This window comes from Chaetodon trifascialis, chromosome 1 (assembly GCF_039877785.1).
Source record: "Chaetodon trifascialis isolate fChaTrf1 chromosome 1, fChaTrf1.hap1, whole genome shotgun sequence".
NCBI classification, from domain to species: Eukaryota; Metazoa; Chordata; class Actinopteri; order Chaetodontiformes; family Chaetodontidae; genus Chaetodon; species Chaetodon trifascialis.
Genome location: NC_092056.1, coordinates 8,945,794 through 8,967,905, shown reverse-complemented (window position 1 = coordinate 8,967,905; position 22,112 = coordinate 8,945,794). Strand labels below are relative to the sequence as shown.

Genomic DNA, 22,112 nt, shown 5'->3' with positions numbered 1-22,112 from the left:
CAGAAGAGAGTCTGGAGTTACTGTACGCTCTTCCTCATTCATCAACAAGCTGAAGTGTGCAGACACTGGAAGCTTTTACTCATCAGGGATTCAGCAAAGTACACATGCTGCAATTGCTCATGTGCTACCATCAGCCTCCAAATGATCTGTAATAACGTACAATTTATTGTTTCCAGTAGTTGCACAAATCCCAATCCCATAGCTGGAGGGACATTTTGTGATTTGGGAAGCTTTAAGTCAGAGCACGATACCAAATATTTATGATGTTGATGCATTTTGTGGTTGCTGAATCATGTTTTTAAATTGAGATTGATATGATAAGTCTTATCTACACATATGTATATAATGTGTTTGAGTCCCTTTGTCTGGATACACACTGTGACACAGGGATTTAAATACTCACAAGGTGCATTTAGTTATGGCTTTGGATATGTGCACATTGCAAAGTTAATCAACTTGAGAGTTAATCTCAAACACTCCCAAACCTCAGCTGAGGTTTCTGTAGTGTCCTTTGCGTTGCTTTATTAATATTACAGTTTATCGTTTTTTTCTCTGACCCCCTGCATTCATCTCTCCATCACAGCAGGCATCTGGGATCCTGGTGCCATCCCACCTGAACTCGTTTCTGAAACGAACAGACTTCAGACGCTCATTCATCTTTATAACTTCACGGTTTTTCTCGTTTTGTGGCTTCTTTAAAGTTCTTTGAAAGTGAAGTGTCGAGTGTCAGTGTTGCTCACACTCATCCAAGCTCCACTTAAAGCCCTCCCCTTCAGCAGGCTGCAGCGGTGCGTCCCGGTATAAAACCAGTGCGCACCCCTCTCCTCAGTCTGGCGCACCAGCTGCGAGGCGGCAGCGGGGAGCAGATAATAAGGGACAGAAATTATTTCTCCAAGCTAAACCTAAGCCTTGCACTCGCTTCTTTTTTATAAAACTTTGCTTTTGTTTTTTTTTTTTTTTTTACTAGTCTTTTTCTGCTTACCTCGAGATTCACAAAATGACCGGTAGCCCACTGACGGGGTTACTGGTTGCGCTGTGCGTAAGCAGCGCGGTCCACGGCTTGCCAAAGAAGAAAAGACAAAGTGGCCAGTATCAGGTGTATCCTGAGCTCCACGACGCAGCGGCTCTTACACCAGGTCGGTACAAGGCCTTTCATTAAAGTATTCTGAATGTTAATGTGTAAAAAATGTAATAACTTTTTCCTGCATTAGAAAATAATTTCTAGTGCGTGTTGTACCAATAAATGCTACTGAGTTTACACGAACTTTTCCACAGCTAATTATTTGATTTTGCATTAATTTGGATTTGTTTTTCTTGTGATATGACCCAAATCAACCAGAACTTTAATGGACATTTTACGGTCCAAATGTTTAATAATCTTTATGTAACAATATTCTTATATGATTTCTAGTCGGCTGTGAGGAAAACGGTCGATCATTCAGACCGAATGATCAGTGGGAGAAACCCTACCGTGGTAGTACACTGGTGTGCACCTGCAATGGAGCAGCAGGCATCAAATGTAAAACTAAGCCTGAAGGTCAGTGAGAGACCAACCGGTTGAATAGAGAAATGTCTTAGCACGACATTTGCGCTCACTTTTCACATTTAGAAGCGAGTGAAAACTGACTGTGGTTTGGGATAATTCCCTCATCACCACTTGATTGACAACTTTTGTGTCAGCGCCAAAATAAAATAGTCAATCACACTAAGCTTTAAAAACACCAGACCTGAGTTACTTAAAAAAAAAAAAAAAAATCTGTGCGTCTTTACGCAGCAAGAGAAATATCCACCACAGCTCCACAATAACAATGTCTTAACCTTCCAGTGTTTCCTCTGTTTCTCTCTCAGTGGAGGAGTCCTGTTATGATAAGTACAATGACCGGACATACCGCGTCGGTGAAACCTACGAGAGACCGAAGGACGGCATGATGTGGGACTGCACCTGCATTGGTTCCGGTCGGGCCAAGATCAGCTGTACCATTGCAAGTGAGTAACCACACAACTAAACTTTCTGCAGTTGAAAAATAAACAGTAAGCATGGTAAAAAAAAAAAAAAAAAAAGCTCTAAAGAAATGTTAGTGATTTACAATGCAAACTGTGCAAACTGAAGTGGCACTTGTGTCCCCTGCTTCCCTAATGCATTGGAAACAAATAGCATTACCTCAGGATGTTTTCAGTTTCTATGATTGAAGATAACCTTTGAATGAAAGATGGGCACTTCTTGAGTGGAACTCCTACATTTGTCATTCACAGATCGTTGCCATGAAGGTGGGAGGTCATATAAAATCGGGGACACTTGGCAGAGGCCTCATGACACAGCTGACTACATGCTGGAGTGTGTGTGTCTCGGGAATGGCAAGGGAGAGTGGACCTGCAAACCTGTGGGTGAGTTCTTTCGCCACATAACCAACCAGGATGGCACCACTTTTCCATATGAAGCCTGGAATGCAGATAAATGTTAAATATTGTAGCTTAAACTTAAACAAGCACGCTTGTGTATTCAGCTGCTATCACACACACACACACACACACACACACACACACACACACACACACACACTTACAGACAGGACCGTTTCTCAGAAGCATGACTATATTTGATACCATTGTAAATATTTGACAACAGTCAAGGCAAATAAGGTAAGTATATGAGAGAGCATGCCTCTCCACTTTGCCCATCTTACGCCACAGCTATTGATTTTCACTTGCTTCATTTCTCCTGGAAAGGTCTGGGGTGATTGAGATGCTGTGATTTCACAGTATCATGTGACAAACTGACACAATAACTGAAGGCTCTCCTGTGTTTTCTGTGCAGCGGAGCGATGCTACGACAACAACGCCGCATCGTCGTACGTCGTGGGAGAGACCTGGGAGAAACCGTACCAAGGCTGGATGATGCTGGACTGCACCTGTCTGGGAGAGGGAAATGGACGCATCACATGCACCTCAAGGAGTAAGAAGAGTATTAACACGCACACGTGAACACACACTTTTAAACGCTGGAGCGATGGCTGTTGACCACTGTTGTTCTCCAACCAGATCGTTGCAACGACCAGGACACCAGGAGGTCCTACCGTATCGGAGACACATGGAACAAGAAGGACACAAGTGGGCACATCGTGCAGTGTCAGTGCTTAGGAAATGGCCGTGGAGAGTGGAAGTGTGAGAGGCACAACGCAGGCAGAAGTGAGACTCAAAACCTAAACAACAAAACCTCTTGCTGAAGTTCAGATTCGCTAAAAATGGCTAAAGCTTCACTCTGATCCTCTCACAGTCACAGACATTCATTATTCTTTCACTCTGTTTGCTGGTTTACAGCCACAGGCGCTGTTGTGGTGACCCCCACCCATTCTCAGCAGGAGCTCGAGGCCCCCCTCGAGGGGACATGCCGCACAGACTCTGGAGCCACCTACTACGACGGGCAGCGCTGGTTCAGAAGCCAGGGCAACAAGCAGATGCTCTGTACCTGTCTGGGCAATGGGGTCAGCTGTCAGGAGTGGGGTGAGTACAGGACGGAGGGAGGAAAAGCGGGGGTTCCTGTGAAAAACAAGTCATTATGGTGATTTGTACTCTTGATTAACTCATCCAGTTTTTTCAAATGAAAAACCTGTTAAAGGATATTCTTCAAGACAAAATGCTTTCTTATGTTTCTCTGTTATTTTTCTTATTGGGATTCCTTGATGCAAAATACGTTTGATAGCCCTGATTCATGTCACAACACTCAAATAATCATCAACATTAGACACACTTTGCCTTTGCTATAATTGTAATTTCCTGGGTCTTCCATCTCCTGTATGCAGAGGCCAAGAACCAGGTGTACGGCGGCAACTCTAACGGCCAGCCGTGCGCGTTCCCATTCGTCTTCATGGGAAAGACCTACTACTCCTGCACCTCAGATGGACGCACAGATGGGCAGCTCTGGTGCTCCACTGGCTCAGACTATGAGAAAGACCAGCAGTACTCTTTCTGTACTGAGAAGAATGGTGAGACTCAGGATGATGGATGTGTGTGTTGTGAATTTTCTGAGCTGACCTTTTATTGAATAACAGCTTTTGCCAGTCAGTGCCATCCACTACCAGTTCATTTAAGATTCCCTCACAATATCTTACCATTATAAAGTTTGTAAAACCTGTAATGAAATTTAATTCCCAGATCAAAGATGTGTTGTAACTCTTGTGTTTCGCTCTCTATTCCAGCTATTGTGGCGACACGAGGTGGAAACTCCAATGGCGCACTGTGCCACTTCCCCTTCCTCTACAGTGGGCGCAACTACACCGATTGCACCTCCGATGGGCGCCGTGATGGCATGAGGTGGTGTGGTACCACCCATGACTACGACACAGAGCAGCGGTTTGGATTCTGCCCCATGGCTGGTCAGTGTGCTTGTGTGTGTGTGCTGCCTTGTTTGTTCCACACCATGCATTTCAAATCAGGAGTGTTCACGACTTCCTGCTGTCAATCCTACAATGCAATGTTTCATGTTTTACAGAGGTTCAAATTACAGTTGTGTGAATCTGCATCTGTGAGTGATGGCATATATAAGTGTCTGAAATCTCAATTTACTGCTCACTATAATGAATTACTGTGTGTTATGTAGGGAGTATTGAATGACTATCAATCTTCTCATCAAACTCTCCATGAGAAAGTGAAAGATGAAAGTTGCATTTGATGTGTGGCTTTCACTCAATTTATCATCAGAAATGTTAAACACAATACTAAACTAGTATGCTAAAGATATACTGCTCATATGGGATGTAATTACACTAAATGCTTTGGTCTTTTTCTCATCTTGTTGTCAGATGTTAATGACTGTTTGGTTGCATGGGTCACTTACTCAATTGGGGACTAAATAGCTGGTGTTCAAAGGAGAGAGGGTTTATGGTCATGGAAGAGTAGTGACTCTATCAGGGCTGTTCATGGGCAGAGGACTGCGGGTGAAAAGGCGTTCAGAGTGCCCTGAAGCCATGGATGCAGGGAGGGACCCAGAGAGAATGCCCCTAATGCACAGGGTCAGCATTTGATTGCACACATAGTCGTGACAGTGGGCTAACTGGCCTGAGGAGAGCACACTGCAAGCACACAGAGCAAAGTCTTTGTTTTCACTTTTTAATTTTTTCTATCTGCAGCCCATGAAGAGGTGTGCACCACCAACGATGGAGTGATGCACCGTATAGGCGACAAGTGGGACAAACGCCATGATGTCATGGGTCACATGATGGAGTGCACATGTCTGGGCAACGGCCGTGGGGAGTGGAGCTGTGTTGCTTACTCACAACTGCGAGGTCAGAGAGCAAAAAGAAAACTTGAAGTCTTTTTGATATTGTCTTGAAGTAGTCACAGTGGTGTTGTAGTGTAATGCGACAACAAAGCCTAAAGGTTTTCTGTTGACTTGACTCCTTCTTTTACATGTCCAGATCAATGCATTGTTGATGGGCTGTATTATGAAGTAAACCAGGAATTCTCCAAGCGGCACAACGAGGGCTACATGATGAACTGCACCTGCTATGGACAGGGACGTGGACGCTGGAAGTGTGACGCTATCGGTATGTTCATGGCTCGTTAGCTCAGCTCTTGGAGAATTAAAATGCTAATGCACTTTTCATCTGAGAATTACCACCCCGTCCTTCTCCGTCCCGTCCAATGATGACATTTGTTTTCTTCTGTTTTCAACAAAAGATCAGTGTCAGGAACCACAAACCAGGGCGTTCTACCAGATTGGAGAGACCTGGGACAAAGCCATCCATGGCATCCACTATCGCTGTTATTGCTATGGCAATGGGATCGGAGAGATGAGATGTGAACCTCAGCAGACCTACCAAGGTAGGAAACATAATCCTTCCAAGCATGACTTCAGCTTTCACTGGTATACCTCTGATATCCCTAACGGATAAACATTCATAAATCCACATAGAAATCATAGAAAAAGAGGCTCCCTCTAACTTCATATCTTCCTTTTTCCTCATAATTGTCAGAATTTAAGTAATCCAGTGATAACAGGAAGTTAGTGAGTGCAAACAGGAGCTGATACAAATTTGTTAAAATAGAAACAAATAAAGGCAAACTGCTTTAACACCATTATTTTCTCATTTGTGGAGGATCTGCTTGTAATAAATCAACCATTTGAAACAACTGTGATAACAAAGGCTGGTCTGAGGCTGAAACGGGGGCAGGAGATTTAAATCCTAAATCCTGCAAAACTCCTGCAGGTTTCCACTGAGCCAGACAGCTGTTAGTGCTTAATTTGTGTTTGCTGTACTCATTCAACTCCGCTCTGTTATTGACCTCCCTCCTCTCACCTACACCTAACCTCCCATCACACGTCACTGAAATGAAAAGTTCGCTTGCCAGGTTAGTGGGGGGAAGCGGGGGTTTGGAGTCTCGACTTTGAAGTCCCACAAATGGAGAGGTGTCGGCCAATCACGTCACCCGCGTCTTCCCTTTGGTCTTTGTATTTGGAGAGGTTTTTCGTCCCCCGCCTGGTGTTGTACTGACCTGCAGAGGAGAGGGAGGGGTTTGCTGTATGCACACTTCCTGCCTACAATATCTCCCTCTGGATTGGGTTGCTTAATGTGGTACTTTGTACTGCAGCACATTGTGTGTTTTCAATCAAACATTGACTTAAAAAAGTTACAGTTGCAACATCTCACTCTCACTATGACCAGTGGCAAAGGAAAGTGGGTTGAGTGCACAGCAGGCAGTTTGAAGTGTGTGTTCTTGGGGGTACGGAGGCTAGACAAACTGTGATGAATATAGTGCTCTGGTGTTATGTCACACTGTAAAATGTCAGTGGGTGTTTGAGCTGGTTTAGCATCGTCTGGTGGTTTGGTTTTGTCCCAGAAAGATGAACCCGCCTGACAGAGCCTCACCATAAAGTAGCTAACACTCACCCACACTCTCTACAGGTAACGCTGTTCTATTATATGTCTTTGACAACGTGTGAGTCTCTTTCTCATTGCTAATAGCAGCTTTGCTCCGCTCTCTCCTGATGTCCTCCCCTCAATCCTTCCTCTAACTCCTCAGACGGCCACAGACCCGTCCAGGTGATCATCACAGAGGCAGGGAAACAGCCAGACTCCCACCCCATTCAGTGGAACCCCCCTTCATCTGTCCACATCACCCAGTACATCCTCAAGTGGAGAATTGTGAGTCTTTTGGTTCATAAGGCAGACGTTGCTTTCGTAAGTGATTTTAGTCATTTTCTTCTCAAAGGGGTGTTTTTTTTGAATTTGCTGACTGGTGAGCAAACAGTCTGAATGAGGTCAAGTGCTTTTGGTAATGTTGGAGTTTGAGCATGGACAAACAAGGTGATGAGAGGGTACATGAAGTCGCCTTTACAGTCTACACACACACAGTTTTTAGCAGATTCCAAAGAAAATATCCCCTTCCCTGTGATTTTTTTCTCACGCATCTTTTTCTCTTTGAAGACCTCAAAGACTGGCAAGCTGGTCGAAATGCTGTAGTCGAAAAGATTTCCGCTGAAGGGGTTTGTATATTTTGGACTGCAAAGTCACTCAAAGCTCTCATCTGGTCCTCCTGCTGAGAGGGCTTGCAGCTTTCCAACAGAGTGCTAAGCCAGTCTAAACATTCCCAAATCAGGATGTGGCAGCAAATGAGTCTCTGCCCAGTCCAAAATAAACAGGCTACCATATGAAGCCCTGATTTTGTGAATTAATTAAGGATTCCAGTAAATCTTGTCAATTTCACATTATATTTTCAATCAACTTTATCATATCTGTGCTGTCAAAAATCTTTAATTACTTTAAAGATTTAAGCATCCCAACAATCTCAACATAGGTCCATTTAGTAGCTGTTCTGATGCTTTTGGTCATGTTACATGGTATTCATCAGCAGATGGAGTTTGTCTAGCTCTGATGTAAATGTTCAAATTTCCATTTTTTTCCTGTGCATTTGTTGTCCATGTTGGCTGAAAAGCTGAGGTTCAGAGGTCACCTGAGCTTGGAAAAAGCGTAATCTTCATCAGCAAATGAAGATGCAATTCAGTTTATACTTTACGCTCTTAAAACTTGACTTAAGTCTCATTAAATTTTTATCTTTTTGCTCCGTCTGGTAGAAAAATGCCCGTGCCCCCTGGAGGGAGGTCAACGTCCCCGGCCACCTCAACTCCTACACCATCAGTGGGCTGCGTCCAGGTGTCACCTACGAAGGTCAGCTGATCAGCATCCTGCGCTACGGACGCCGCGAGGTCACGCGCTTCGATTTCACCACGACCCACGGTTCTTGTGAGTAGATTTAAGCAGTGACATTCTCTCAATGCCATTAATCTGAAGAAATACTCACAGAAAAATCTCTTTATATCTCAAGTGGAAACATCAGAGGGAGAGACGGACCAGCCTGCTCCTGTGGTGGACACTTCTGAGTCGGTGACAGAAATTACCTCAAACAGCTTCGTCGTGTCCTGGACATCGGCCTCTTCCACCATCTCTGGCTTCAGGGTGGAGTATGAGCTCAGTGAGGAAGGGGCCAAGCCGAAAGTCCTGGGTGAGATCCTTTGATCATCACTGAAATCTCGCATGTAAAGAATTGAACACTCTTGACGCAAACCCTTGAAGTATAGCCAAGTAAATACCTGGCGAGTTAAGGTACTTAACCACATTGATGGAAAACTCAAATAAAAATCCAATATTGCTGTTGAGCAGCCCTCCTCATTCACTTGCAAGTGCACAGCAAACTCATACTACACATGGAGCAAATATACTGGTATGTGTATTAACTAACCCTTTATCTGCTTCTCCAGATGTTCCTCTCACAGCCAACTCTGTCACCATCAGTGACCTCCTGCCAGGACGCAGGTACAACGTCAACGTCTACGAGCTTCCAGATCAGGGACAGCCAAACCTCATTCTGACTACCTCACAGACTACAGGTGGGAGAATCCACCTCCTCAGTATAATATCAGGATTATGCAAATTTTGTACATATTTCCGCAAAATGCTCCATGAATGACTCCCATTCTTTTCCTTTCCTCAGCTCCTGACACCCCTGCTCAGCATGCAGTCGATGAGGTGGGAGAGACCTCCATCCGGATCAGCTGGTCCAGGCCTCAGGCTCCCATTACTGGTAAGAAACTTGTCTCTGTATGTGTGTTTATATGTGGTTTGAATTAGTAGCTTGAAATAGAGATCCATTGTATTCTGTCTGTGTGCAACTGTGTATTCGTGCCTGTCAGGTTACCGTGTGGTGTACACGCCATCGGTGGAAGGCAGCAGCACTGAGCTGATCCTGCCAGAGTCGGAGACCTCAGTGAACCTGGTTGACCTTCTCCCCGGTCTTCTTTACAACATCAGCATCTATGCTGTAGAGGAGGACCAGGAGAGTGAGCCTGTCTTTGTTCAGGTCAACACAGCCGGATCTCCTCTACCAGGTACACATTTTTAAACAGATGCTAATGAAAACTGCTTCGTAAATTATGTAACTTAACACTTCGTAACTTAAACTAATGGCAGACTTTTTGTTTTAGTAAAAGATTCACAGTATGTTATTCTGTTCTTTAGATGGTGAATTATTCTTTTTGGATCATTCTTTGTCTTTTGGCTGAGCACTTTATACTCGCAGCTGAAGACTCCTTATAGGGCCATGGGGATTTAGGAAGGGCTCTCCAGTGTTTGGGAAAGACTGAGCTTGTCAAAACACTGCTTTGTCAAAATATGCTTTCATATATACATATATATATATCTGTAATATGCCTTCAGAGACTTCTTATCTTCATGTTAGTTTATTGCGGCCCTTTAATAAACTCTCTTCAAGAGAGACACCTGTTCAGACGTAGTTAGAACACTTACGAAGGCATGCATGTACAGCCCACACCCACATAACAACACACACACACACACACACACACACACACACACACACACACACACACACACACACACACACACATACACACACACACACTCTCTCACTCTCTCTCTCTCTCTCTCTCTCTCTCTCTCTCTCTCTCTCTCTCTCTCTCTCTCTCTCCATAAATCCTCAGTGTATCTTAAATTTACATTTCTTCCTCTTTCCTTCCTTTGCCTGGCAAGGCAGAATGCACTGTTTTATTATGCTGGAGAAACAAAACCAGATGCTGTAGAGAATGGCTTTATCTGAGCCATTATTATTCAGATCTGTAAATATCTCAGCCTGGAAACTGTTAAAGCCGTTACATTTTTTAAGTTACAGATTTTTTGCAAAGCTGCCACAACACAGATTTTTATATTATTTTACTGGATTTGGCATTTCTAATTAAGCTATGTACAGTACTTACACAGCTAAGTTAAAGGTGCCCTGTGGGGTGTTTTTAAACAGCTATGTTAACAGTCAGTGCTTCTCCCCAAATCACATTGTGATTGTACAACATGCATGTAACAACACGTTAAACGTATGTTGCACTATAAAAATTTTGTTCTCTACTGTTACTAGTGGTCAAAAAAAGGATAGATATTTTTGATTCCGACTATACTTCTAATCAATCAATCAATCAATCCATCAACCACTTCCTGTCCACAGAGGAGGTCCCGGCACCCACGGACCTGCAGTTCTATGATGTCTCAGATGTAAAGATCAGCATCACCTGGACCGGTCCACCGAGCGAGGTGACAGGTTACAGGGTCACCTTCTCCCCTGTTGGTGCTAATGGCGCTGATTTAAGACCCCTGCCGCTGCCCATCTCACCCAACGCATATGCCGATTTGACTCACTTGCAGCCGGGCACACTGTACCGCTTCTACATCTACGCCATCAATGGTGGTGTGGAGAGTGAGCCGCTTGTGGGAGAAAAGTCTACCAGTAAGTATCACCATGGACAAAGGAGCCCAAGTTAGACACAGAGGGATTACAACAAAACATCAGAGATTATCCGCCTTACATGTGTTAATTTTTCTAACCCCTCCAGAACCCGACTCACCCACCGATGTGCATTTCACTGACATCGGCCATGACAGTGCATTGGTCATCTGGGAGGCTCCTCGTGCTGTCATCTCTGGCTATCGTCTCTTCCTGAGCACCGGGGGCTCCAGCCCCATTGAGAAGAGGATCCCGGGCAGGGTCACCCAGTACCCTTTGAGAAACTTACGTCCTGACACCCAGTACAAAGCCACCCTCCACTCTGAGCTGGACAATGAGCTCAGCGAAGGCGTCACTACGGTTTTTACCACCAGTCAGTATTAAGAGAAACAGAACGCAAGCAGAGTAGAGTAAAAATATTTCATTGAATTTAACATTTTCCCATTCTGTCCTCCCCCAGACCCTGAGATGGGAAATGCTCCTCCTTTCAGCACTGAAGTCACTGACACCTCTATCATCGTCACCTGGATACCTGTCCGCAGGTTCAGCTACAAGGTAGACACCTGCATCATCTTGCCAGGGGTTACTCATAGTGACAAACCCACAGAGAATTATCACCTTACTCTGCATCTCTTGTCAGCCCCTGTGGAGCCATTTAGCATCTTTTAGCTCATTGTTTTGGTTTTGTGACCCGCCACCAGACGGCAGACGGACACAGTTAGCGTTTAGCTCGTGAACATAGTGGAGGATTTAGCAGCTAAAGAGCCAGATACTTCCCTCATTTTAGCAAAACAGAGCTAAAAGGAGAGTAAATACTGGATTTAAACTGACATGGTGGCCTGACACCTGACCATAAATAAATGCTGATATTTCTCTGTGTCTACTAGATATGTAAATAGGCAATAGCTTAACATTTTTTCTAAGGTGATAGTATGTTGTGTTTACAGCTTGTTGCATTGCCCCCAGGTGACTAAAGAAATCAGTTAATGCTGATTTAATGTCTTTGCTGTGGTGTATTTTAGGTGTATTTTCCAGGTTTCTGATCTCCGCATGTCTGCCTCTTTCTCCCCAGCTGTCTGTCCTTCCCAGCCAGGAAGGCGAGTCTCCCAGGGAAGAGACCTCTGACTCTGGACGTATTTATATCCCTGGTCTGATTCCTGGAACTCAGTACACCTACAGCGTTCAGCCCATCTTCAACGGACGCACCCGTGGAAGCCCCATCACCCGCAATGTTGTCACTTGTGCGTATCCAATTAACTTAGGCTGAGAAAAAGACGGCCATATAAAAGAAGTCGTATGGCAGATTGATTTAATATCACTGTGGGCTCACACAGTACTGTTCTTACCATTTGGCAAGAGTTTATGTAAGAAGCTACTTCTGCATCCAATCAAGCTTCTCATGTCTGTGCCATGGTCTGCTTTCTTCTCCTTGCAGCCCTGTCTCCTCCCACTGACCTCAGAGTGGAGTCCAGCCCGGACGCAGGAGATCTCACTGTCCACTGGGTCGCCTCCAAAACACCAGGTAAATATTGACTGTGCTCCCCACGCACACTAGATCACGCCAAGTCTAGACCTTGGCCCTCAAATGTTATTTTTTTTCACCAGGACAAATGTCTCTTCCCGGTATTTCCTTCTCATTTCTCACAGTGACTCATAAATTACAAAAACCTCTTGACATTATGTTCCATCTCCTCCGTATTTGTCACGTTCCCCCACCCTCTGCAGGCATCACAGGCTACAGAGTGACAAGCACGCCGACCAACGGCCAGCGAGGAAACTCCCTGGAAGAGTTTGTCCGAGCTGATCAAACCTCGTGCCTGCTGGAGAGCTTGAATCCTGGGGCAGAGTACAACATCAGTGTATTCACCACCAAGGGTCATTTGGAAAGTGTGCCTGTGTCTACTATTGTCACACCAGGTAGGAGCCACCAGCAAAGCATTCACACGTCAAACACAAAACTGAACACGAGTAAGATTTGCCATCAAAAGCAAGTCAAACAAGAGCCAACTACAATATTTCACCTCCAGTCTTTACAATAATATTTTCAGCATTCCCACCCTTACATTCGTCTTCATGCTGGAATATTTTCCATTTGAACACTTTCTCTTTGAAACTGGTGCAGTTTCAAAAGAAAAGAAAAGATGGAATGCAGGATAACTTTGAAACGACCTCACAGACACAACATTATCAGCCCACTGGATGGCCACCTCAAAAATCAAGTTCAACACTCACTTGAGCTCCGTTTTGGTCTCCACCACAAATATCTTAGTATTTTTGCTAGATGTTGGACTTCACCAACTAGCTGCTAACTTTACCTATCAGCTGTGTGGTGCTGGGCAGATAGGATGCAGCTGGAAACAAGGTTAGTTATGAGAGCAGTGCGGTCTAACCCAAATGAGCTATAAAACCAAAACAAGGAGCTAAAACAGGCTAAAAAGCTGCATGGAGCTGCTAAAGGTGGGGCCTAATTCTTGGTGAGTTAGAGCAATCTCTCTGTAAAAATAAAAAGATATTGTGTAATGCATCGTGAATTATATTACTACTAACAGGATCATTGTCTAACCTACCACGCATGGAGATCAAGTTTATTAACTGGGATGGTGAATTTTTATTTATTTATTTATTTTCTGAGCATGCCTAGAACAGAAGTATTAATCACTGCTTTAATTATAAAGTAAGTTCTGATTGTGTAATGACTTAATTTGTAATTTTCTCTATCCAGCATGGCTACTGTTACGCTGGATTTCTGATTGCTTTCCTGGGAATGAAATGATTGTTTTTGATGTAACCAGTGGGTTTTCAGTCTATCTGTCTAATTCTGCTTGCGCTTTGCAACTGACCTAACCCTTTCAGAAATCCCCACACCAAGTCACATTGACTTTGTCGACATTACTGACACCACCATTGGCCTGCGCTGGATCCCTCTGAACTATACTACCATTACTGCTTACCGGATAACGGTAGTAGCATCAGGCGAGAGCTTGCCAATTTTTCAAGATATGGTGGAAGCATCGGCTGGTTATTACACGATTCATGGCTTGGAGCCGGGCGTGGACTATGACATCAGTATCTTCACTGTTACAGAAGAGGGGGAAAGCGAGCCGACAACACACACAAAGCAAACACAAGCCGGTGATTTAATTCTTTCACTCCATCATTGGGGAGGGTTTGGGTTTTGATCTTAGAGAATTGATGAAAGCACATAAACAGCACTTTTATTAACACATATGATAAATTCAAAAGTTACAGTAAATTTCAGAAACTTCACGACAATGATTTTTTTCTTTATGTCATTGTAAATCCACTGTTATCAGTTAACCTCTTTGCTTTTCCAGTGTTCGCTATAGCTTTTAACCTCTCATTCCTCCAGTCATTCCAGCTCCCACCAACCTGCAGTTTGGAGGGGTGGGTCCTGACCACATTAGGGTGACATGGACAGTCCCGCATGTTGCCACACCAAGCGACATTTCTCGGTTTGTCATCCGTTACCACCCTGTGGCCACAGATGATGACATCAAGGAGGTTAATGTCGGCGGAGCCACCAACACCTTCCTGCTGCAGAGTAAGACGACATGAAGATCATGCCTCTTTAAAAATGCCTGACAGTTAGCTCCCTTTAAAGTCCAAAATGAGTTGTTTTTCTTTGCATTCTAACTGTAATTTCCACACAGACCTGCTGCCCAACACCGAGTACCGCATCAGTGTTGTGTGTGTGTACGGTGAACGAGAAAGTGAACCAGCCACAGGGACTCAGAGGACAAGTGAGTATGCCAGTGATTTCCAAAGTGGGTGCTTTAAGGAAGGGCCAAGGTTCCCATGAGGCTATATTTATCTTCTCATGTGCACAGCAATATAGCCTAAAAATGCTTACTTCTTTTAAGTTAAATTCTTTGTCTTAATTAAAAGTTGGCCTGCATACTGTATATTAGACTATGTACTGTACTATTGGCTTAAAATCTAATAACCGACATTCATGGTGCCAATTGTTAGCTAAGGTTACATATGTATGCATGTTTTGTGGGTGGCTGTCATGAAAAACAAAAAAAGAAAAATCACTGTGAATTGGTGCCATGGTTCATTCTCTGACGTCTTCCCTCCAGCTCTGGACTCCCCCACTGGCTTGGACTTCTCTGAAATTCGCACCAACTCCTTCACCGTTCACTGGCTGGCTCCGACTTCTGCCATCACCGGATACCGCATCCGCTATCAGAAGACGAGCGGCGGGCGGGCCATGGATGAGCGGCTGCCCCCAACCAGGAATCACTTCACTTTGACTGGACTGACGCCAGAGACGGAGTATCTGATATATGTGTATGCTGTCAGCAACAGTCAGGAGAGTCAGCCTCTGACTGGCACTCAAGCCACCAGTGAGTTTCTCTACTGGTTACCACTGTCACCGCTCATTTTCTCCTCTTACTGACATTCCTCAGCTGAATCCTGAATTTTCTTATTGCTTTTATAGCAGTGTTTTAATGCACCTCTTTCCTCTCCAGTCTCCGATGCGCCAACAGACTTGGAGGTAACATCGTCCACCCCCACCAGCATCACTATTCGCTGGGACGCCCCCTCTGTCACAGTGAAGAACTACAGGATCACCTATGGAGGAACAAGTCCGTACACGTGTTTTAATTCCAATTTTCCATAAAAATGAAACCAGGTTCTGAGTTTAACGCTTAGCCCTTCTCCCCTCTCTGTCCAGGTGGCGAGTCTCCTCAAGAGTTCACAATCCCAGGCACTCAGACCACCGCCACCATCACTGGTCTGAAGCCTGGCACTGACTACACCATCACAGTCTACGCTGTTACTGGAAGAGGGGACAGCCCTGCTTCCAACACCCCAGTCTACATCACGCACAAGACCGGTACAGCAATATGAAAAATATTTCATTTTAAAACCTAACTGTTAAGGGGTTACACTAAATCTAAAGCTCATTATGTGTCCATCTCTCCTTTAGATACTGAGCCCCCCACTGACATGAAGCTGACTGACGTGAGTGACAACGCCATCACGGTGCGCTGGACTCCTGCTCAGGGACCAATCAGAGGCTACAGAATCACCAGTGTTCCCAAGAATGGTGTGGGACCATCCTACTCCGAGGTGGTGGCCCCTGGTAAGCCAAAAACAAGCTGGTCAGAACCAAGCTGCCATGTTTATTTTATATATATCATTTCATATTTTTCCAACAGGGTGTCCTTTTCTCATTGGCTCTTTTTCTGCTCCTCTGTTACAGATCAGACAGAGCTGACGTTCACAGGTCTCATGCCCACTGTTGAGTATGTTGTGAGTGTCTATGCTCTGGGCAATGATGGACAACCCTCCTCCCCCAGAGTGGAGAATGCTATCACTGGTTAGTTTGACTCAATTCAGTGAAAAATTATCAAAGAAAGGCTTGAACAAGAACAACAAATACAGCACAAGTAAAGGAAAAGAAGGGTGGAGAATACCGTATATAAAAATCACCCATGACCAACAACATTAATTCACATTCATGAACTGGCTGCTGATTGGCGGATCTCTGATCAAAAGTCCTGCCACCCAAGCCAACGTTAATGCTTCAGTATCACTATCAGAGTAATTCACAACAACTAAGACGAAATAAATCTTAAGTGTTGCTTTAAGATGTATGTATGTCCTCAGAAGCACACGTTCTTTCATTAAAAACAACAGCTCAGAGCTGAAATGTGTCCTCCTGTCCTGCAGCTATGGACCGTCCCAAAGACTTGACCTTCTCTGACATCGACTCCACCTCCATGCGCATCACATGGGACAGTCCAGATGGTACTGTGACATCATACCGCATCCTGTACTCCAGCTCAGAGGAAGGCGAGAGGGAGCTGCGTCCGGCACCCAGAGGTGACCAGGACAGTGTGGTGCTGAGAGGCCTTCGCCCGGGGACGGAGTACATGGTTAAAGTCATCGCCCTCCATGGCCGCACACCCAGCACACCGCTGGTGGGAACCCAGGCCACAGGTGGAAATACAAAGAAAACATGAACACAATCACGACTTAATTTATATATTCCCCGACTCCAGTTCTGAATGTGTCTTTGCCTTCTCAGTAATCCCTCCACCGACCAACCTGTTGATCTCGGATGTCGGCCCCTCCTCCTTCACTGTTTCATGGCGAGCCCCTAATGCACGCCTGACAGGCTACCGTGTGGTCGTCAACCCCAAGAACATCAACGGCCCCACCAAAGAGATGAACGTTGCTCCGGACACCACACGTGTCGTCGTACCAGGGCTCATGGTAAACAGAGTTCCTGTCTCAGTATTTACATGGATTCAGAGTCAGCCAGTGAGTAAATATCAACTGTATGTCTGTGTGCCGTAGGTGGCAACCACATATCAGATACATGTCTACGCTCTGAAGAACTCTGTCACCAGCAGGCCACTGGAGGGAGAGACGACCACACAGCAGGGTAACTGGCTGCACCACAAATAGACACATTTCCTGTCATCAGCACTTATTGTCCACCGCTCTGTCTCATGTCTGTTTCCATTCCTCCCCGATGCAGATGTAAGTCCTCCTCGCCGTGTGCGTATCTCTGATGTGAAGGACACCTCTTTCACACTGACCTGGCGCTCCAAGGTGGAACCCATCACTGGTTATCTCATCGACGCCACGCCCATCGGTGGCTCGCACCCCACCGTCAGCAGGACCATCCCAGGACAAACAAGCACTTACACCCTCACAGGTACACCACACCGTCCTGCTATACAGACCTTTACAATGGTGGAAACGGTTTACACGAGTGTGATTTTCATGTTTCAGTCTTAACAATGTGCTTTTGTTATCTTTGTTGTTCTAAGGTCTGCAGCCAGGCACCACGTACTCTGTTAGCCTGTATACTCTGAATGGCAACACAAAGAGCGCCCCATTTAGCCTCATGATTCAAACAGGTACTTTGCAAATCTGTGTCTCCACTGTGAACGTATTTCGGGCTTCAAAATGTGAACTTATATTTACTTCTTTTTTCCATATGCAGAAACGCTGATTTTAATCTACTTGATGGTGTCTTATTTCTATCATTACATAATGTATGTGCAGTACAGTGTCAATACAAGCAATGTAAAGAGACAAAGAGGAAGAATAAGGTGCACAGCACTTCAAAATGCACTCATACACAGTGGATGCACACTCTTTCAAAATATGGACACACAATGTAGAACTCTGTTGCTCTTAAAGGGGGAACTTCACTGATTTTACACATCAAATCCTGTTTACAGGCTTTGGGGGTGTTACTGCATCGGTGACATGTTGTATACATCTTTCTGTGGCTCCAGAAGGAGCTGTGCAATCATATGACTTAACATGATACTTTTCTTCATAGCTGAACCAGTGGTCCAGTCTCCCACCAACCTCCGCTTCACATCTATTACCCCCACTGCCATCTCCTTCACCTGGCAGCCACCTGCCACACACATCACAGGATACTACATCACCTACGAGGAGTCGGGAGGAGCACCACGAGAGCTCACCCCACGACCCCACGCCGGCCAAAACTATGCCACCATATCCGGTATGCACTTGTCAACTGGTTCATTTTATATTTGTCTTGTATCTGTCACCAAAATAATGAATACTACTAATCATCCCTCTCATCAGGCCTGAGACCAGCCACTGAGTACATCATCAAGATCATTGCCATCCAGAACACACAGAGGAGCACACCTCTGGTGGGCAAAATCAGGACCCGTGAGTATTTTGAAACTTCTGCTGTGTACAGTGATAAATGTGATGGTACAGGTGATAAAAATTATGCAAAATTCAGATAAGTTATGGGTCCTCTTAAATGTCAGGTTTTGAATGGCAGCTTTAATCTGCTCAGCTGAACCAAATGTTTGGCCTTGATATAAACTGTGCAGTGAATCAGCGTTAGGCTCAATAACAATAATCCTCCCTTTTATTTTGAATGCCTCCAGAAATGTCATTCAAAATATCGTGTGTTTGTAATACTCTATTGAGACACACTTTGCTATGAAGTAGTACCCCAGCAATGCTGCTTATCTGCCCCCTGATGGCTGAGATATGTTACTGCAGCTCTGCCTTTCCCCCTCGTCTAACCTGCTTGCTTCCCTAACCCCGTCTCTCCCGCCCAGAACCGGACTCCTTGCTTCCTCTGCCTCTCCCCCCTCGCGCTGGAGGTGTTGGTGACAGGCTGGATGTGCCTGAAACTGACTTGGACAACCGAGTCCAGGTAGTGGGCAACGGTGGCCATGATGGGCAAAGTGGTCAGCATGTCCAGTACACTGAGTACAACAACAACAACAATGGAGACAGTGGCAGCCCACAGTCACCCTATGGGCAAGTTCGTGAGCCCCTGGTCTTTTTGCCCCTTCCTGATGCAGAGGGCCGCAGACTGCCCATCCTGAAGCTGAATGCGCCCGTCGGCTCCAGGTATGATAACGAGACAGGAGTGCCACAGGAGGCCCAGACTCAGACCTCCATCTCCTGGAAGCCATACAGGCAGAGCAACGCCTACCTGGTGTCCTGCTATCCTCTCACACACGTAAATGAGAAGATGTTCCAGGTACGAGATGAGGGCCATGGCTTCCAGCCCAGTCCATATTCATCAGTCATATGAAACCTCTAATTTCACGTGGACAAACCTTTTCTTTCTCTTCCTCCTCAGGTCAGCCTGCCAGGCACAGCCACCACTGCCACCCTGATAGGACTCACCCCAGGAGCGAACTATAATGTGATCGTGGAGGCTCTGTTGGGGGCGCTCAAACACAAGATTCTGGAGCAGGTCGTCACTGCTGGAAACACAAGTAAGCGTCCTTCAGCAACTACTGTGTCTAAATGAGACTGGATTTAGTCAAAATTTAGTGTAAAGCAAGTCCTGATAGCTAACTTGAGGCCCCTGTGTGCAGAAGAATAGCATCTGAGGCAGCTCAGACCCTCATTTGTTGGGTACCTCTTTTTCTGAACTCCCTGCTGACGTGTGAAATAAAGGAGCTTTTCACTCCATCTGTGTCTCAAACCAGACCTTATGGTTCAACAGATACTGTAAATTCTCAGTAGCGGACATGGCCTTTGTTTACCTCAGTGGCAGAGAAAATCAGAAACATCACAGCTGAAAAAAAGTTAATTCAAAAGAGGGCAGGAGTTGACCAAGCCGAAACTCGTCGGCTTACATACATTTTTCTCCCCACCCATTTTCCTTCAGTCCCAGAGGGAGTGCCCTCCACCAAGGACTCATGTTATGATGCCTTCACTGCAACCTACCATGATGTTGGTGGTGAATGGGAGCGGATGTCCGAGACAGGGTTCAAGCTGTGGTGCAAGTGTCTGGGCCTGGGCAGCGGCCACTTCAGATGCGACTCATCAAGTAAGTCATTTTTCCTGGGCTATGTAAGACATATCTGGAATTTGAATATATTTAACTTGGCGTCTCTTTTGTTTTGTCCATCATTAAGAGTGGTGCCATGACAGTGGCAACAACTACCGCATTGGAGAGAAGTGGGACCGCCGTGCAGAAAACGGTCACTTGATGAGCTGCACTTGCTTGGGAAATGGCAAAGGAGAATTCAAGTGTGAACCACGTAAGGCCTCCTAAAACCCAAAGAGATGTTCTCTGATTGTTTCAAAAAAAGACATAAAGGAATAGCTTGTGAATTAATGCATGTATTTGCCCACACAGATGATTCAGTGTGCTACGATGATGGCAAAACCTACCAGGTGGGAAACCAGTGGCAGAAGGAGTACCTGGGAGCTATCTGCACCTGCACATGCTTTGGAGGACAGCAGGTACGACACATCACCCTCCCTGACTTTGGGTCTGATGTTCAGTGTGAACCATATGTTACCTCGTGGTCATTCTTAGATACATGAAGCATTTTAATGAACACTTGTGTCTGTTTCATCAGGGCTGGCGATGCGAGAACTGCCGCAGACCGGGCGCTGATGTCGATGCCAGTCTGCTGCAGCCTGTTCGATACGGAGACAACACGCTACGCAAATTGGTGAGCAGAACCAATGTAAAATAATTTAGAATATTGTCTTGTGCTACATGGTTTTTTCAGCATTTTCTGGTCCCAAGATTAAGCGGTCATAGAAAGTTTGAATATATCAATGAATAAGCGTAGCTTGAAGAGTGAAATACAGACTTGTTTGTACTTTGGTGTGATCTCACCTCTTCAAATCTTCCTCCAGAATATTCATTGCCCCATTGAGTGCCTCCGACCCGACCTGCTGGCAGACGCACACGTTCCTCAAAACCCCCGGGAGTAAACGATCGGTCACCTGACACCTGCTTCGCTCCCTCACCGTCCAATCGCTGCACTGCCCCACCCTGTAGAAGCCATGCTGTCTGCGACTGAACTAACTGCCTTATCACTTTCTGACATGTTTAGTTAAAGGAGTTTAAGCATAAGGTGCCCTGCTGCCTGATCACAGTGATCCTCCTCTAAAGCCAGTCTTTTCACTGTCGACTATCAAGTCTCTAAATTCTTGCTCTACTGGAAAAAGTCATGAACGTTTTTTTGGTGTAACATTCCCTCCACATACCGTAGTTGTGCAGTTGTGCGAGCTTCAGTGGAAGTTAGACTTGTCAGATTTCCTCTTGTCAAACCGGCATTTGTCGTCCATTTAAATATTGAGAAACATTTCCTAATCAAAGGGCAGAAACTGTCAGAAAGCAAGCACTGTGTTAAAGAATGTCAATGTAGTCATTAACAAATGTTTGTCCATGAAAATGTGCTTCTCTTTTCTGTAGCCCTTCTTGTTCCTGAGGGGTCGCACTGTGTGATTGACACATTCTGAACTCTAATGTCTTTTTACTAATTTATCCCTTTAATCTCAGCGTGTGAATGTGTGAACTGGGATGTGAGAATTTGAACTGTTCTATTTTTGTACTTTGTTGTCCGTGCCAAAGTTGTTTCTACCTTTGACAAAAAGAAATCCCTTATTTTAATAAAGCTGGAGAGGTCCTGAAACCTAACCACAATGTGACGTTTATTCCTTGTTTGTAAATAAGATTAAGATTGTGCTGTAGTCTTGCATTACATACAACAGTGCTTGCAGAGGACTTAATCGATGAGGTGCTCTGGCAGTTGAGGGGCTCTCCCTTTATTTCCATCTCTAATGTCCACTCTCAAAAAGGCACAAAAGGCCCCTGAAAGACTAAATAGATGAGATAAAGGTATGTAGTGGATGGGATTAAAGGAGATCAGTAAGAAATCTCAAGGAGAATGAGGTTACAAAACCAATTCGCTTGATTTCAATATGCTACAGTTTAAATTGTATCATCAAAGTCGTTAACAAGACCGTTATTCGTCATTCTAGCGGCTCCATGAGGCTGAGCTTAGGCACAGAAATGCTTTGAG

The 22,112-nt window shown here is 45.1% G+C and overlaps 1 protein-coding gene across 3 annotated transcripts; it reads left to right on the top strand.

The window, feature by feature from the left end:
- Positions 1-995: 995 nt before the first annotated feature.
- fn1b (fibronectin 1b) lies at positions 996-21,727 on the top strand. Of its 3 annotated transcripts, XM_070983020.1 has the most exons (46): positions 996-1,136; positions 1,412-1,537; positions 1,849-1,986; positions 2,254-2,385; positions 2,816-2,953; positions 3,040-3,186; positions 3,319-3,501; positions 3,801-3,983; positions 4,197-4,373; positions 5,127-5,282; positions 5,415-5,543; positions 5,677-5,820; positions 7,021-7,142; positions 8,072-8,240; positions 8,323-8,499; positions 8,756-8,884; positions 8,989-9,078; positions 9,188-9,382; positions 10,510-10,788; positions 10,895-11,158; positions 11,246-11,340; positions 11,858-12,026; positions 12,221-12,307; positions 12,511-12,702; positions 13,639-13,917; positions 14,156-14,347; positions 14,457-14,546; positions 14,886-15,152; positions 15,279-15,395; positions 15,485-15,646; positions 15,740-15,895; positions 16,016-16,132; positions 16,486-16,755; positions 16,844-17,031; positions 17,116-17,203; positions 17,300-17,479; positions 17,595-17,684; positions 18,116-18,304; positions 18,391-18,480; positions 18,885-19,315; positions 19,418-19,556; positions 19,955-20,116; positions 20,205-20,330; positions 20,429-20,535; positions 20,655-20,750; positions 20,941-21,727. In XM_070983020.1, the coding sequence occupies exons 1-46, from the start codon at positions 998-1,000 to the stop codon at positions 21,016-21,018; spliced, it is 7,374 nt and encodes a 2,457-aa protein (XP_070839121.1). In that variant the 5' UTR covers positions 996-997; the 3' UTR covers positions 21,019-21,727. The 3 variants fall into 3 exon arrangements, with proteins under 3 accessions (XP_070839121.1, XP_070839203.1, XP_070839283.1); XM_070983102.1 differs by lacking the exon at positions 1,412-1,537; XM_070983182.1 differs by lacking the exon at positions 13,639-13,917.
- Positions 21,728-22,112: the final 385 nt, after the last annotated feature.